Source organism: Strongylocentrotus purpuratus, unplaced genomic scaffold (genome assembly GCF_000002235.5).
Source record: "Strongylocentrotus purpuratus isolate Spur 01 unplaced genomic scaffold, Spur_5.0 spur5_scaffold_7, whole genome shotgun sequence".
Lineage (NCBI taxonomy): Eukaryota > Metazoa > Echinodermata > Echinoidea > Camarodonta > Strongylocentrotidae > Strongylocentrotus > Strongylocentrotus purpuratus.
Genome location: NW_022145613.1, coordinates 31068112 through 31085219, shown reverse-complemented (window position 1 = coordinate 31085219; position 17108 = coordinate 31068112). Strand labels below are relative to the sequence as shown.

The window sequence follows — 17108 nt, the reverse complement described above, 5'->3', positions numbered from 1 at the left end:
CGGAGCCGAGTCTTGTCCTTGAAATATTGTAAAATAGGGGTAAATTTGCGAAAGTGTCCTTACAATCTTATAAATAGGGGTATTCCAAAGTACGATTTTGTCCTTGTTTTGACGTAAAAAAGGGGGTTCAATTTCACAAAATGTCCTTGAAATTGACCGCAAAAGGGGGTTATATGCATTGGTGGTAACGGTCATACGTGTCACTCTTTGCAGGGGAGTGACCCCACCGGGACACCCCTATTAAGTCCGGTGTGTAAAACGGACTTTTGTGTACTACGATCCGGACTTTGGTGATTGAAAAGTACCCCTTTACCGGACATTTTGGTAACACGCATGGTATCCCTCCGATCACGGAGTGGGGGGGGGGGGGCGGGTATAGATGCAAGCAAACAAGGATACATTATTTTGAAAGCCTGTTTTCAGTTAACTGTTCAAGCTCGAAGGATTATATCTCGGCCTAAGGTCATGCCTTCATGGCTAATAAATTTGGAGTGTACATGTATCTCCATGTAATTTCTATTATTTCATCATTACTCATAGATAATTGATTTTATTTTATTTTCTTCATGGTCTTTTTCAAAGTTACAAACTAGTTAAAACAAAAATCATGATGATAAACAAACTCTATAATTAATAAGCATCAACTTTATATACTTACATTGTAATACTAATATTTAGCCTGATACCTGTTATGAATAATTATTAAACTAATCAAAGTATTACCCCCCCCCCCCCCCCCCCCCTAGAAACAATTTTTTTCTTCTTCCTGCAAGTATGTTGAAAATTGGTCGTCCCATACAAAAAGAGCAGGACAAAAATGATTGGGATTATGTCGCCCTCTGTTGATATATGATGTCATATAGTAAATACAATGGAACTGTGAGTAGGGGAATCCCCTAAGTCGACGAGGCGTGCGATTGTATACACACACGTAATAAAACAGAAACTAGCTAATGGACTTGGCTTCCAACGCAAGACGATATGAGAGAAAAACAACAACAAATAATTGAAGAGTTAATTGGCAGCATGAATTGACGGGTAATATTACAAACGAGTGACTTTGCATGCAGATTTACCCCGATGTATGCCAGAGAAAGGGTGTGTGATAAAAAGATGCAGTTGGCAAAAGCAATGGCAATGCGATGACACGTCGTCAATGAAAGTTGTGGTGTACTGTTATTCCACTGCTGTGCTCACATCAGTGATCTATTGACTGACGTTGATTGGAATCGTTATTCACACAAGGGTATGTGAGAGGCTGTTTCTAGTATTTTTTTTCTCTCACTGTGTAATGTGTGCTCAATTGCTAGCTCATTCTTTTTATGTGAACATTTGTTTGAGTTAATACATTGTATGCTCTCTGTTTACTTGTCATGCTTGTGTACATTAAGACCTTTAAAAAAAAAATGTTGTATTGCCCTTTGCAACCGACCCCAAAATACTGAAATCTATGGTCGGCTTTTAATTTTTAACCGTTTAAAAAAAGAAAATGTTCAATAATTTAAAAAAAGCATTCATACTGAAAAATATCATCCCAAAGAGGAAGAGAAAAAAAAAATTCCAGACCGACCGACCCATGTTTTGGCACCTAAAGGGCAATACAACGTGTTTTTTTTGTAGGCCTTACTGTTATTTAGTCAAGAAGATATGTTGCTTGTTCTTCTTGTTCCATAAACTGGTTGTTGTACATTGGTTATCTACTCTTAATTATTAAAAATAAAATATACAGCAATGTAAATCCATTTTAGGACCTTAAAACTAAAAAGACCTATTCAGGATTGAATTATGCTATATAAAAACAGATGTAGTAATACTAATATCATCATTAATAGGAGTATTCTGACCAAAATGTGTGTATTAATTCTGTAAATTTCTAAACAAAATGTTTGGTTGCTAGATATTGCCTATTGGGACAGGAACAAGGAAAGAAGTTTAAAATTTCACAACACTGGGATTTCCACGAAAATTCTTTTGTAACAAATTAAAGGTTGTTCATAATTGACAAAATCATTAAAAACTCAAAATAACCAATGGTTTATTCAAGATATATATTTTTTAACTAGAACAGTAGCCATGTGTCTTTTTCTTCAGTTGTCTTTTAAAATTAGGTCTGTACATCTAGAAGTTTAGAAAAAATACTTATCTCTTGCAAGATGTCAGAGGTGCTCCACAGTGCACCTGAACAACTTCCGTTCATTGGAAGGAGGCATCAAATAAACAATGTAGTCGAAGCCTTCACAAGCACTATACTAACCTACATGAGACAGGGGGATGAGGTCGTCCACCCACTGACCAAGCTGGCGCTCATCTGTGGAGGTCCACTGGTCGGGAAAACCCGCTTTGCTGCCGAGGCTGCTCAGGAGCTTCGAAAGTTTGTCGACGTCAAGCTCAACGTCCACTCTGTTGAACTGCAAGGACTCAGTGACCCACGCCAAGTGGAGATGAAGATGGCGTCAGCTCTGTTACCGTGGCAACAAAGAGATGATGGGATGATGCGTGGCATTGGAGATGTTTTGGGTGACCTGGAGGAGTGGCATCTTTTCGTCTTGGATGGAGCAGAGTGCTTTGGGGGTAACGACCTTCAGAGTGGTTTCATGGAGCTGTGTCAAGAGGTCATTGGGGGGTCATCTCGGGTGCTCATAATGATCACATCTCAGTGGAAGTTCAACTTTATCAGAATCATGAATCAGGTAGTCATGTACTATTGTTAGCACTAAATGTTAGCAAACCTCAAATTCATTACATAGTGTGACACTTAAGGTTAGAACAAACTGGCTGATCTATTTTACATGAATAAATAGAAATTTAATCATGACAATGAGTAGAATATCATCGGTAATTATTATCTTCCTAGTTTATGTGTTTAACATCATAATAACACCCTATCGTTCCCTTCTAGAATTTCTCCTCTACACCAATATCAATCAGACTGCCATTATATCTGAATTTGGATGAACATGATTGTTTTGTTGTTATTGTTTGAAATTGTATTTTTAAAGCATTTTATTACTAAGGCCCAAGATGGCCCAGACACTACATTTTGTAACTGCAAAGTAAGGACTCTGTACCAAATACTTATATATGTAGGTGGAAGTATATACTTCCAGTTTTTATTGTTCATCATATTACTGCACCATTCATTTGCTTCAAAATTTGCTCCAGCACTTGTAAATCAATGTCTCTCTTCCCATTTTTCTTTGCAGGTGCTGCTAATCCACTTAAATCCACTCTCACCAGATGAATCCAAAGAACTTCTTTTCTCCATAGCAACCGGTCTGGAAGAGTCTAGCAACAAGGAGCACATCGATGAGATTATCAAGCTGTGCGGCGGGATCCCTTTTGCCCTGGAGCTCGTAGGAGCCGACATGAGGGACGAGAGGCACCGACCTGCTGACATCATCAATGACCTCCGCAACAAGGATCGCAGGAAGAGGGCGACACGTTCTCAAGCCACTCCCGGGGATGGGGATGAGGATGGGAGTGGTGAGGTTGATGATGACAATGGAGATGATAGGAGCAGAGGGGATGATTATCTTTCTAATGGGGTCAAGCAAACTCTGGAGCATCTGATGGAGAGCAGTGTGAATGGGTTATCTCGCCCTTTACGGAAACGACTCACGCAGTTGAATTTCATCGGTGCTTCTTTCACTGGTACCTCACAACCTTCATTCATTCTTTTTTCCACTTTAGAATATAGAAAATTGGGACCAGCAAAATTATTTCGCTATATTTAAACACAAGGTTTTTGTTTCCTTATCTTTTATTTAATGCGATTTTACTGCACTCTTTCTTCTTTTTCCATTAGGTTATCAACCCATTGGGATACGATTTGATTATGGTATATAATCCACAGGATATAGCCAAAGGTCAACAGGTTAACTATTCATTCTAAAATTATGTGCCGCTTTCTGTATTATGATGCTCATTTTTCATCTTAACTTGGGTAAACTCCTAGTAGATTTTTCAATTTCATTCTTCTATTCATGCCATCTGTTTTCAATCTTAGAATTTGTGCATGGAAATAGCAGAGTTATTAGAATAATCACAGGAGAGCATAAGTAAAGTGTGATGTGATAAAAGAGTCAACTCTTTAGGGGGAGGGGCTATTCAGTAGCAGAAGAAATTTTACAACAAGTCTCCTCCAATTGTTTATTTCAATTACTTTACTGCTCCTGTGCATGCATTTGAGGAAATTTTCTGAATTGTTTGACTCATGGTAGATTCTAGTTACCCAGAATGTTCACCTTCATGTAACATTATGCAGACTTTTGATTAGATGTGATTTATTTCTTCCAATCTTTCTTTCAATCTTTCTTTCAAATGAACAATACATATTTTTCTATTGTAATGATCTGATTTTCAAAGTTACTCGACCCCATTCACATCTCCTTATGTTTATAGCCGATGCTGCAGCATGCATCACCAACACCAATCCCACGTGTTGCGCCAAGAGGGATCTTCTCATCCCCCTCCACACACGCTCTCTAATCGCCATGGATACGCTCACCAAGCGTTTCAACATCCTCTCCTTTCTCCGCCTGTACATTGAAGAACGGTACAGCCTCTTCCTCACGCCAGCAGAGACGGCCCTGGTGAGAGTGAGGTACTGTGGTTTCTATGCTCGACTGTTGCACCGAGCAGCAGACTTGCTGGAGCAGGACAATGCTTGCAAGTCACTTCCTATCTTCACAGCAGAACTACAGAACATGCAAAAATTGTTGCAGGTACATGTGCATACTAGTTTTTTTATCAATTTAAGCATTGCAGAGGAAATTGCTCCCTGAGCATACAATGTTCATGTACAAGTATAATGTACCAGTGGTGAAGGATCCAGCCACTACAGGTGAGGGGGGCTTCATCTTCTTTTCTTGTAATTTTTTTCTTCTCCTTTTCCTTTAAGTTTGCTTTTCTCTTTTCCCCTTTTTGTGCAAGTTGATGGAGGGGGCGGGGTGAGATGGAAGGTGCTTTCCCTGCAGCTACGCCAGTACATTGTACCATGAACCACTTTAGAGATACTCTCTGTGCATGGGCAGATAAAGCTAGGTCATTTGTACCAAAATTGTCAAACCCACCGAGACAACAGCTGGATACGTGTTCTTGAAAGTTATGTAGTCATTGTTCATTTATGTATTAACAACAGTGATACATTCTGTGGTACACAGGTAGAATGAAGCACCTCCATCACTTTGGCAGTGTTTTTTTTCAAATGCACAAAGTGAGATTTATCCATCCATACAGGATTTAGAGATATTTGGGAGTCGTTTAATTGTACAAGTGCTATTTCTGAAGAGGCTTATAGCATTTACTCTGTAGTACTTTGCTGTCATTTTGTTCATCTATAGGAAGCTATCCACTGCTTTGAAGACAACTATGATCTCTTTGTTGAAGTAGCCTACCAGGCCAGGCAGCTCATCCTGCTCTTCATCCCGACAGAGGATGCCATCTCTTTCTACCAGGCGTGTCTGGAAGCAGCAGAGAGAAGGAAGGACAAGCAACGTCAAGCTAGGATCCTCATCTCACTAGGTAGGGATCATATCAGGCACAATAAGGAGACTCCCCCTTTGGAGATGTGGGCTGAAATTCCTAAATGTGGACTGAAGGCCAGTTTTCAACCTAGACTGGTAGACAAGGGGGGTGTTTCACAAGGACTAAGATCGACTTTAAGTTGGACTTAACTATGGCAGGCCATTCAGGCCACTGTTTGCTCTCACCATTTACTGGCATTAGTAGCTCAAGAGATGTACAAATTATGGTCACAAATCTACAGAATTTACATTTTTTATAATTCATTATTGAAGGCAAAAATATTGTCTAAAGATCATAATTGAGAGACCAATGATGAGAGCAACCAGTGGCGTGACCGGCCTGCCATAGTTAAGTCCAACTTAAAGTCGATCTTGGCCTTTGTGAAACACTCCCAAGTTCTTATGGTTCTACTCCAAGAGCTTCATGTTGTATTGTTGCCATTGTCCCTTTGAATTTCAGAAGTCAGTATGCAGGTTGCATAGGTTAGTTGTTGGTGTTTGTGACTTGGTGCTATGTCATACAAATCCTCTGACAAGATTCCAAGTCATCATTACTAACCATGGAAAATACAATTTTGTAAAGTGGTTATATAAGTCTAGACAACTTATGAATTATTGCAGTGTGTCATCCTCTCCAACAAATCACTGTTACTCATTGAATCAAAGTAAATTATGTCCTAGTCATGACATTTTCATAGAATTGCCATAAACATTTTACATCGCATTTAAAGATAAACTTGAGTACTGGTAATGCGATTGCATTGTGAAAGAAAAGGTGTGGAATGGATCAGAAAAGTTGATCATATAGCATGTAAGTAATGGTGTGTAATGCAAGGTTCTAGAGTCATCAAAATCATCATAAATTTGGCAGAGTCTTGGTAAAGTATACAATCACTTACATAGATAGATGTATATGGGACAACACACATGGTGTCGGGGCTAGTACTACCCTGATTTCCTTATCTTTCTATGCTCATTACTCAGCCAGTATACATTTTCTTCCAAAATTGTTTGGCACATGACATTTATTTGTAATCTTGAACATTCAGTGTAAGTTTCGTTAGATTCTGTGAGAATTCATTTTCTTTTTTTACCAGAACTCAAGTTTATCTTTAAGCTACTGGTGCATCATCCTCAAAGTCTTATTAGATGGTTCTAAGTGTCCTCAGAGCAGTGCCAGGGTATTTTGTAAAAATTATGGCACAGGCCTCAAAATTATTTGACAATCTAATGAAAAAGGTTTCTCGTGTTTGCATAGCATCTTAGATCTTCAGAATCCTAGAGGTGAAGCAAAAAAATAGAATGAGATTGTAACAGTTTTTTGTCCCTCAATGGTGGACCGATTTATTTCCTAGACTCTTGATTCACATCTGAGCCGTCGTTTGTTTGACCTTTCAGGTCGTTTGGTACGCTATGTAAATGGCGACATGAAGTATGCTGAAGAGTCGTATCGTCAGGCACTCGATCTTTTGGCACCTGATGGAGATAGCCTGGACCATGCCGCCATCTTGTCTGTCCTGGGCTTCCATTACTTTGATAGTGCCAGACCAAAGTTATCCATCGGGTAACCTTGAAATATATGTACAAGAAGTTAGAAGGAAATTCAAAATGAACTTGATAGCAAACTACTCTACAGGAAAACAGAAACATCAGAGAAGCAAACTGGCAAAAGTTTGAATGAAATCAGACAAAAATTAGAAATTTACGAATGTTTGAAATTTGTAATCTTTAGAGGTATGGGCTCTCCAAATTGGCTGAATTGGTAGTGTCTCTTTGATGTATTTGCAGACAACTTTCCCATTTGTTCTGACACATAAAAAATAACAACAATTTATATGCTATTCATAATGTTTTGGGTAGTTTTGAGAAGGCAATAATTAGGAGAAAAAACATAAATTTTTGTACGCAACAAATGGGAAAGTTATCGACAACTAAGTGTTAATAAGCTGTTGACTGATACATACTCCAATTTGCTCTAAACCTTAAGAAATATTCCCCAATTATTCAAAGAAATTAGTACTTTTTTAAACCAATAGTAATAATACAGGACAAATGATTTGACTCATTTATCCATTAAGGCATGATAATGTCAAAGAGTAAACATAGATATTCATGGCTTTGATGTCTGTCCTCCTTTTTCGATAAGATCCAGTAAAAAATCAGGCTCTGACTAAATTGTGTAAGGCATCAATCAGAACGTTCCATTGTTACACTTATCTTTCCTTACTTCTTCAGCTACCAGGAAGAGACACTGGAAATGTTAGAGAGGCTGGAAAGGAACCTGAGGGAAGACTCAGCGTCCGACTGCAAGGAGGATTCTGGGAAGGATGTTCTTTCTCCCAGAATGCAGCTGTGGAGACTCAAGGAGCAGACTCTGGTTGAAATGGCATGTGTACATGCCAGGCTGGATGGTGAGTATATATAAGCTTGGAAGTCAGGGCATTCTGCAAGAATCTATAATAGACCTGGGTGTTTCACAAAGACTAAGATCAACTTAGGTTGGACTTAAACTATGGCAGGCCATTCATGCCACTGGTTGCTCTCACCATTGGTCTCTCAAGGGACGTCACAAATGAACAGGCCTCTTTAAGCTGCTTTACGCTTTACACTTACAAAGAGCCGCAAGCTAGGTCAGATCTTAGCGATATCCTCAATTAGCAATATTCCTAGCATATCTTTACATTCAAACCCACAAGAGGTCATAAATGGAACATCAAAATATCTATCTTATGTATCTTTTGATAGACTTTGAACAGTATGAGACTATACTGAATATGTTGTAATCCAATTTATTGCAGGTAACTGCAAGGAAGGTATAGCATGTCATCAAGAGAGCATCAAAATCCAGAAGAGACTGTGGAAGGACCATCTCAACATAGGCCGCAACTACTACTGCATGGCCTTGGTCTACCAAAATATGGGGTGCAAGGAACAAGCCCTGCGATGTGTCTTTCAAGCTCTGGATATCATCGAAAGGTATGACCGGTGATCAAATTTTCTTCTGAAAGTTGTGCCACATGTTTTTTATTTGTTTATCCATTCACCCAATGATGTACATGGACATTTAGTTTAGGGATGAATACAGCTCGCATGATTCACCAAACTGACCGCCCATTATACCAACAATGTTGATCTCCCAGGTTTAAACCTTATCCGAGAGTTCATGAGACCAACATTTTTGATCTCACAGGCTGTCAACATCTTGAACCATTGGTCTCTTGAGCCATCGGTCTACTTAGATGTCCTCTTAGGTATCCAGGTATAGGGGTTTAATTAGGAGAATGGTTGATGGTAAAGAAAAAAAAAATGGAGCAGAAATTATATTCCTAATCCTTCATATGTAGAAAAAAAAAAGAAATTGAATATGCCTTGTAATTCTGATATGTTAGTACAAAGATGGTGATCTTTTGAAATGACATTGTACTGTAATACCGGCTTAAATTCTCCTCTTCTCATTTCATGTAAGGTTATGCACCCAACCAAGTGGCACCCTTCTAGTTTGCTACAATATCGTTGCAATCGTCTACGGTTGTAATGATGACCTTGAAGAAGCCATGCGCTTCGTCAACAAGGGACACAAAGTCCAAGAGCAACTCAAGACAAAGAATATCCTGGAGTTCTGTCTCCATTTCATCGAGGCCAAGATAGTCGCAAGGTCCGGCGACCTCGCCCGAGCGCGTCAGATGTTCAAGGAGGGTTTCGGACTCGCCATGCCAATCTTGGGGGAGCATCTCAACACGGCACGTGCTCTGCAGTCCGAGGGTTGGGTAGCCCTGCGGCTTGGCGATTGTGACGACGCATTGGACACCCTCCAGCGCTGCCTCGAGATGCGACAGAGGGCCTTGAAGAATATGAAGTGGAACGTGGAGATAGCAGAGACATTTGAAACCATGGGCGATACTTGTTCTGCCAAAGGTCAACTACAGAGGGCGCTTGATTATTACGAGCAATGCTATCACGCACTGTCTGACCCTATTAGGTGCTACACTAAAATGAGGTCCCCAGCAGCAAAGAAGGTGGGTGAGCTAAAAGACCTCATCTCCAAAAAGATGGGGATTGTGTCGACAGATCCAGCGGGATGGAGCAGTGACGAGAGTGAGCTCATGAGAACAACAGTCATCTATGACTACAACTATTGGCCTATGATATAGATCATGGCAAGATGGCAGATAAAACTGTGCATGCTGCCTGAATTAGTTCGCAAATATGAACTTTTGTCAGTCATATCACAGGGTCTAAACAATGAAGGCTGCATACCTTTTTTGCAGTTTTCAGGTGCTCTCATCTACCCATCTATGGTGATGGGAGCACATGAATGCAATTATGAGCGCACATTGTAATGTGTGTGCCAAAATATCTAGTAAACCGACCTTTATATTGCTAATTTTTTCTGTAATTGTACATGTAATACTATGTACACATATGTATTTGTATGTCAAATATTTTTAGTTAAATGAAATATGCAACGCTCTTTTTGTATATTTTCTAGCATTCCAACTTGTTTTTAATCAAGAAATAATATATTTCTCTATGATGAAACCTGCATATAACCATCTTAAAATGTATAGTATTTACCTTAGGAATATACAGACATGTCTAAAGCAGTGTGACCAATGCCAGAAACCCCTGCAATTTACTTTACTAGTAATAGTGTCAAGCTGAAATTTTGAAATATAGTATTTTGTAACATAAAATATTGAAATATAACATTTTGAAATATAATGCAGTTTTAGAAAGTTAGACTAATATCTATTTCTGACTACGGTAGGCCTTTTTATATAATACAAAGTTTTCTTAATTCAGAAGGCAAACTCTAGTTCTTGTTAGACACAAAGATATGTTATTAATTCTGAAGTGCATTTGCATTGTGCCAATAATTATGTGATGTACAAATTCACTATTCCTTAAATCCGATGTGCCAAACTACAATGTATGACACCTATTAAACAAGGTCTTTCTGCAATATTTTTATTCTTATTTTCTTACATAAAAATATGGATGTATGTAAATTTCAGAGCTCTTTGAAAAAGGTTTATCTTGGTGTTTTATTTCTAAGTATGTAATCAAATGTTTATTGATAAAGTATTATACTCAGCCTAAACAATGTAATCCTATCTTCTAATAACTGCTGTGAGCGACTGGTATTAATAATTTATTATTTTTTGGGGACCTTATGCGGCAATATAGCCATGTGTGCAATCAAAGAAGCTTTCTCAAAAGAAATAGTTATGTGGGTATTTTTCAGCTTAAGAGCTATCTATTTTCATTCATTATCATTTAGTGGATAGAAAACTTGTATACATAAAGGAGGGTAGAATTTTGAAAGGCCAAACATAATACAAACAACTGAAATAATGTTTGCATGTTTCTCTATGTCAGTCTTAAAATGTAGCTGCATACTTATGGCAACATTTAAATAACTTAGAACAAAATAATTCAGTTTTCAAAGTATATTGTACTGTAGTTATATAAGTAGCATAAAGGCAGGGTATATGTACATGTAGTTGACCTTATGTTGACACATTCCGTTTATTATGGTGTACTAATGTGTGCATATTTCTATTATTTCCAAACACTTTTTGATGTGCTTAGTTATGTGTCTATTTAGGTATTTTCATAACAAAAAAAAGTATTTATTGAACATTCTAGTGTTCTAGTGAGAGCGGTCTTGGCGGTTATCTTCTCTGATATATACTCATTTTATACTCAATATTGGGACATGTCTTTCTGCTTTCCTCAAAGGATTTCATATAATATATATATATATATATATATATATTTAGTATAAATATATTTTGCTTTTTTATAATTTGGTAGCATTCATTTCCTGAAATATTATGTATATATACAGAGTACATGTTTGTCAGCTATTCTATAAGAGTGTGTGTTTTTTTAATATTTTTATATTTTATACATGAAATCTTGTAATTTAACACTATGAATCTATTTGCTGGTCAAAATAAACATATTAAGGTGACAATTTGTTCATTTGTTTCTTTTGCCTATTTTATCATTTTGTCTGTATTTTTTTCTTGGCACTGTACATCACATGTAAAATAACACATTCATTCGTTCATCTAAATTTTGTTTTCTCTTTTAATATTCATAAGCACATAATTTGTACAGAAGATACATAAAAACAAGAGAAAGCTAACAACAACAAAAATACATGAAACCTGTATTTTCCTTGTAGAAATGCAATTCAAACTTACTGTGATGGCTCTGTGAAGTTTTGTGATTGGCTGTATGGAATATTCAAATTTAAGACCAAAACTGGCCTTATGTAATGAAATCTTAATCAGATTCAGGCAAAATTCCATGATAACTACTTCATGTAATTAAAACAAAATACTAGATATACAGTATAGCAAATGTACCTTCTCTAATATCCTTACTTTTGCTATCCCAGTGTCACTAATCAGTTTTACATTGTTCTGTGGTGCTCTCAATTTTCAACAATGAGATTTAGCAAGCAGACTTTTTCGAGGCTCAACAATGTAGTGTTGTGTTTCCAAGATACTGCTTCTCAATTGATCTTCATGATCATTTGGAGTACATCAAGCCACGCACATTCTCAGTCACTGTACAAAATACAAAACATCTGCAGACAGACAGCTACAAGGGCATTAAATCATATCATTTAACAAAGTTCATGCCCTTCTATCTCCCAACAGATAAGATAGTATTTTGAATCTAAATATCATTGGCACCTACTAATGCCCTAATACTCCATCATCATCTATCCTCTGCAGTGCCATCTACCGAGTCCCCTCCCTGCTTCACCAACTGATCAAGGTTCATGGTCAGCCTCTGTTGATTGGCCTGGAGGAGGGAGTAAGGTCGACTAAGGGAGGAGGTGAGCAGACCAGCGAATTGACCCTGTAGGGTCTCTAGTGGGGGTAACTTGGAGTAATCGTCCATGCCTTTGGGCGACATCAGCTGGTCCCCGACTCTACCACCTGTACCAGGACAAGAAAATAGGATGACAAACAAAAAGAGTATAAAACCCTACTTGAAACACATAGTCGAGTCTGTCTTTGAAGCATACTCTCTACAAAGGCCGCCTTTTCTAGTAGTCATTTTTTTTTCTTTTTCTCCCTAGAGGAAAAATTAAAGAGCCGGTCAGGAAAAGCTATATGTCTACAGTGCCACATTTTCTGTATCCCTTGGACGTCTTCTTTTGTTCCTTCCATTTTTTTTCAAATAATTTTTTTTAAACACAAGTTTTGATTATAAAACAATTCATTTTCATAACTCTTTAACACTCTCCCATAACTATGACTCTCCAAATAGCAATATAAACATGGATGGAAGGATAACAGGATAAATCAGGCTTGCAATGTCAGCATTGCAATCAATTCATGTTTTTATTTGGTATTCAAATGTACTTGTACTTAAACCTACCTAGAAGATGGATCTTTGGTATTCTTCTGGTAGCTTTGAGTAGTTCTTTGACAGTTAGTTCCTCGCTCAGGGCAATGATACACGAGCCTACAAACAGAGGTCTCAAGCTCTCCAGTTCAGTGCCAGTGATGGCCTCTTGTACTATACTGTTGCCATAAACCTGTATAATAAGTATAATACAAATCACGAAGGTCAATACTTGTTTTCTCAGTGTTGCTCTAAAATATAAATTCCTAATACAATAAATAAATTTACCAGATGATTTTGATGTCTGAAAAGGCAAACAAAAGTTAAATACAACTGTATACCTGTAACTTTAAAATAAATTGACTGAGTACACTCAATCACTTTTACTTTCTTTACCTTTTCAAAATAAATGTATTAACCAGCTGATTAATACCCTGACTATATCACTGATTTCATTGGTAGAATTGTGAGAGAAGAGGCAACATAAATTAAAAACTACAAAACTTAATTCCTTTGCACTGAATTTCCACTTTCATATACAATATATTGAAATGATTAAAGCTTGACAGAGATAAGATAAAAAATATAGGAAACCCTCATTCACAATTTTAAATGAGACATCCACAAAAATAAAATATATTTAGATGAGACACTGTGAAACAAAACATTAACGATATGAAACTTTCACAAATAACGAGGTACAGCCATTTTTGAGAAAGAGCTTTCACAAGATGCACAAATGTATTCAGTGACGTGTCAGTTGGAATCCAATTGTTTCACTGTATGAAACTTTCACAAAGAAGAAAACCATTACAGAATGTTTCAGGTCTTCCAGTTCTCAAACAATAGTTTAATTGACATAGGCCTACTGTTTAATTGAATGAGTAAACAAACCTTTAAAGAGATGTTGTTCTTCCGCAACCTGCGTTTAATATCATTCTGTTCTGCTGCTGACAACCCCTCGGTGTGATAGACTGCAATTAGTTTACTGGCAGAAAACACTTGGCGGCACAGACTAGCATAGTATTCTCGAACAAGATGAGGCTAAACATAAAGAAAGGAAGTTTAAAAACTTCATTATCCAGCTAGTACGAAGCAGAGCATTGACAGTTTGACACCATTGCACATTAAGAATTCTGCTCTTGTATGTAGGTTACCCAAGTATTCATTTTGTTAAGTACTTAATTTACCTTCATAAGAGATGTTACACTGTAGATAATATACAAAATGTAGATGCATAAGAATTGGAGAATTTAAACAAAAAGAATGTCCACATCAGCAATGTATGACCATGTTGTTTTTGATGAAGCATAAAGGTATGCAACTTTACAAAAATTACATATATCTTCATGACATAGTATATTGCATGAATTCATGTAAATATACTCCTCTGAGTCCCCTCACCTATGATTCCTTTTTAAGTATCAAATCCAATATGACTTTGTGAAACTTTAATATAATTCAATAAAACAAGAGTGAAAACATCAAAAGCAAATGTCCTAAAATCTCAGTTTCATTGTACACTTCAAAAGGCAAAATAACATTTCCATTAATGGTACACTATTGTTTTCATATCCCTATCAATTCTATCTCTTAATCACAAAACTTTAACATGTAAAACAGATCTCATCTACAAGTACAAAAGATTGTCATCCTCAAAGAGAAATGATAAGCTTACCTTTTCTGTTGCTGGTTGCTTGATACTTTTCCTCATGCTGCACTGCTCAGCAAGAGACCTCGGGTCTGGTCTCTCCTTGCGTTCTGCCACGGCCATCAGCTTGGCACGCATGATGTGCATGGGTTTCTTCTTTCTGGTGTTGATGGATTTCATCGTCCGCACACACATAGAAGATGGAGTCCATGTGCAAGCTGAAAAGGATGGACAAACATTATTATTGATAATAATATTAATAACAGCAAAACAACAATGAATAGGCATCCTACTGCTATTTAGATTAACACACTCACACTAAAAGAAAACCTTGACTTTTTTCTGTGTTATTTCTCTGTCTGTGTGTCCGTCATCTGTGACTTGTTTGACTTTGAGTAAATCCCACTAATAATGGCAATGCTGTTACCTGCCGCGTCTGAAAGCTCATGTCAAACAGTTATCTACCGTAATGAGGATCTGAGACATTACGGTAGATAACTTCACACAGGCCCGCCCGCAAGCGCAACCCACCATCGGTATGTACCAGGCTGGTATGTACTTGAATTGTGCAGCGGTTTGCCATGAAACCTGTGAAAAAGTGTAGATCTAACCTAGATTTCAACGTTTATCCGGAAAATACTCCCAACAGGAAAATTGACACGAAACAGGTAATAAACATATCGACTTTTAACTCATGATCTTTATTTGGAGTTTATCTTTAATGAATATTTACTTCATTTTGGGTATGTTTTAGTATGTTTTCTCCACGCCGGAGTTACAGGACAAATTTTGGATAGGCTTCTGAACAAGCGCCAATTTGAGGACCCCAAACATTAGGCCTACACAAAATTAAACGTGTGGGACCGCAATTCAAAATAATGCAAATTTCTATTATGAATTATATTTGTAATTAAGATCACAGCGACCATCCAAATTTCCAAAATCGACAGAAATTTATGTCCTTATCTCAAAAATAGAATTAATTATGATATATATGATAACAATTGGTAGAAAATTGACAAGTCTGTCACTCCTTACCCGATACGGATTTCCACATGAAAGTCGCCATCTTGCTTTCTTGGTCAATGAAATTCAAAATTCAAAAAGAGTTTTGTTTGATTAATTTAAAAAGAACAGTGTGTCATCATATATTTAAACCATTGTACTAGGGTTAAACATATCTAGTACAATAATTTTCTTCAACTGACTAGTATAATAGTTATTTTTGAAATTATAAGAAATATTCAGTAAAATTACTTTGGCAATCGAATCATAGACCCTTGTGAATTTGCGAGATTTGTTACACCCAACGGGTAAGCTCTGTTTAATTTTATTTTACAGAAAATTTATTAGATGAAAGAATTTGAAACAACAATTATTTGTAAGTTAATATCATTATGAATCATTTTATTAATATCATTTTGTGTTTTATAACATTTGTGTGTCAGAATATTGCGCTCAAACGATGTCTTGATTTTGTTCCTTTGACTGAGTACCTCGGAAGGCTCGGTGAAGCGCTGTACAGTCACTCGAGGAGCGGCACCCCTTACCTGTCGGCCTGGAAATCTGTCAAAACTCGAAATCTAGTGCTAGGTCCTAGCCTAAGAAATGGGCGTTGCGCGATTGCGAGTAACGTCCGAGTAACTCGTATTATTAGTAACTATTTAACTTTGATACTAGATCTACCAAGGCACTAGCGGATCATGAAAATTATGCTCTGTGACTTTTTATTTTAGTTTATTTTGACATGGATTCAGATGCAAGCTTATTTTGTTTGTTTGTGTGTTTGTGTAGAAGTCGATGCGAGTTGACTGACAATTAAATATTAATTGTTATTTATATTTTTATAATTATATTGTTATGCAGGGCCAAGTGCCACTGCACTGGACACCTACATTAAATTAATTAAAATTCAAAATACAAAAGAAAGACCTATTCAGCAGTAGGGGGGCTGGTCCGAGAATGAGGATCGTCCTCATAAACAAGGATATCCTCATAAACGAGGACAAAATGCGTCCTCAAAAATAAGGGTTGTCTGCATTTTCGAGGACGTTTTTTTTCATCGGCGCTCTGGGGGTTTCATGTTACAGAACGGCCCACTGGCGATGCCAAAAATGGATTCCCCGGGGAAAAATAACCCTAGTTCACCGTCTACTTTTATGGGTTGTCCGTCTTCCCAAGGATTTATTGCTTATTATGTGAAAGTCTCTGTACAATGTCAATGTAAAATGCATCAAGAAAATCACTGCAGAATCCGTTTTTTGCATCGCCAATGTGCCGATCAAAAATATGAAATGTCTGCAAAAATGCAGACGGTCCTTATTTTTGAGGACGCATCGGTCCGTGTTTACGAAGACGATCCTCGTTTATGAAGACGATCCTTATTCTCGGACCAGCGCCCCTACTGTTCAGTATTAATAACATAAAGGAGGGGATAATCGGCCGTCGGCAGTTTTCGGCCGGTCCGTTGGATGCTGCATGCATGGTAAAATCCCTTTAAAATACATTGCATAATAGCATATCACATATACCACATGCCACATGCCAGAGTGACTGAAGAA

General features: G+C 37.4%; 3 protein-coding genes across 3 annotated transcripts in view; 2 read left to right on the top strand and 1 right to left on the bottom strand.

Annotated features, from left to right (window-relative positions):
• Positions 1-2010: 2010 nt before the first annotated feature.
• Positions 2011-9707, top strand: LOC100889376. Its single transcript, XM_030974521.1, has 8 exons — positions 2011-2690; positions 3204-3651; positions 4402-4724; positions 5343-5523; positions 6924-7089; positions 7761-7936; positions 8324-8501; positions 8992-9707. Exons 1-8 carry the CDS (start codon positions 2154-2156, stop codon positions 9674-9676), a joined length of 2694 nt encoding a protein of 897 aa, XP_030830381.1. The 5' UTR covers positions 2011-2153; the 3' UTR covers positions 9677-9707.
• A 1693-nt stretch (positions 9708-11400) lies between these two features.
• Positions 11401-15671, bottom strand: LOC578438 (39S ribosomal protein L10, mitochondrial). The gene is made up of 5 exons (XM_778605.5): positions 15586-15671; positions 14575-14765; positions 13791-13940; positions 12930-13089; positions 11401-12484 (listed from the first exon to the last, which is right to left on the bottom strand). The coding sequence occupies exons 1-5, from the start codon at positions 15614-15616 to the stop codon at positions 12261-12263; spliced, it is 756 nt and encodes a 251-aa protein (XP_783698.2). The 5' UTR covers positions 15617-15671; the 3' UTR covers positions 11401-12260.
• Positions 15672-15885: 214 nt separating this feature from the next.
• Positions 15886-17108, top strand: part of LOC100890918 (hyccin) — a 31208-nt gene continuing 29985 nt past the window's right edge. The window contains exon 1 of the mRNA XM_030974519.1: positions 15886-15928. Within this exon, the coding sequence (XP_030830379.1) occupies positions 15901-15928 (28 nt within the window). The 5' untranslated portion in view covers positions 15886-15900. The remainder of the gene's footprint in view (positions 15929-17108) is intronic.

Coding starts and splice junctions, on each gene's coding strand:
- LOC578438 (XM_778605.5), bottom strand. CDS start 15,616: ATGGCGACTTTCATGTGGAAATCCGTATCGG. Junction 13,941..14,574: donor AGCAACCAGCAACAGAAAAG/GTAAGCTTATCA, acceptor CTTTATGTTTAG/CCTCATCTTGTTCGAGAATA. Junction 13,090..13,790: donor AGAACAACATCTCTTTAAAG/GTTTGTTTACTC, acceptor CTTATTATACAG/GTTTATGGCAACAGTATAGT.
- LOC100889376 (XM_030974521.1), top strand. CDS start 2,154: ATGTCAGAGGTGCTCCACAGTGCACCTGAACAACTTCCGTTCATTGGA. Junction 2,691..3,203: donor TTATCAGAATCATGAATCAG/GTAGTCATGTAC, acceptor TTTTCTTTGCAG/GTGCTGCTAATCCACTTAAA. Junction 7,937..8,323: donor TGTACATGCCAGGCTGGATG/GTGAGTATATAT, acceptor AATTTATTGCAG/GTAACTGCAAGGAAGGTATA.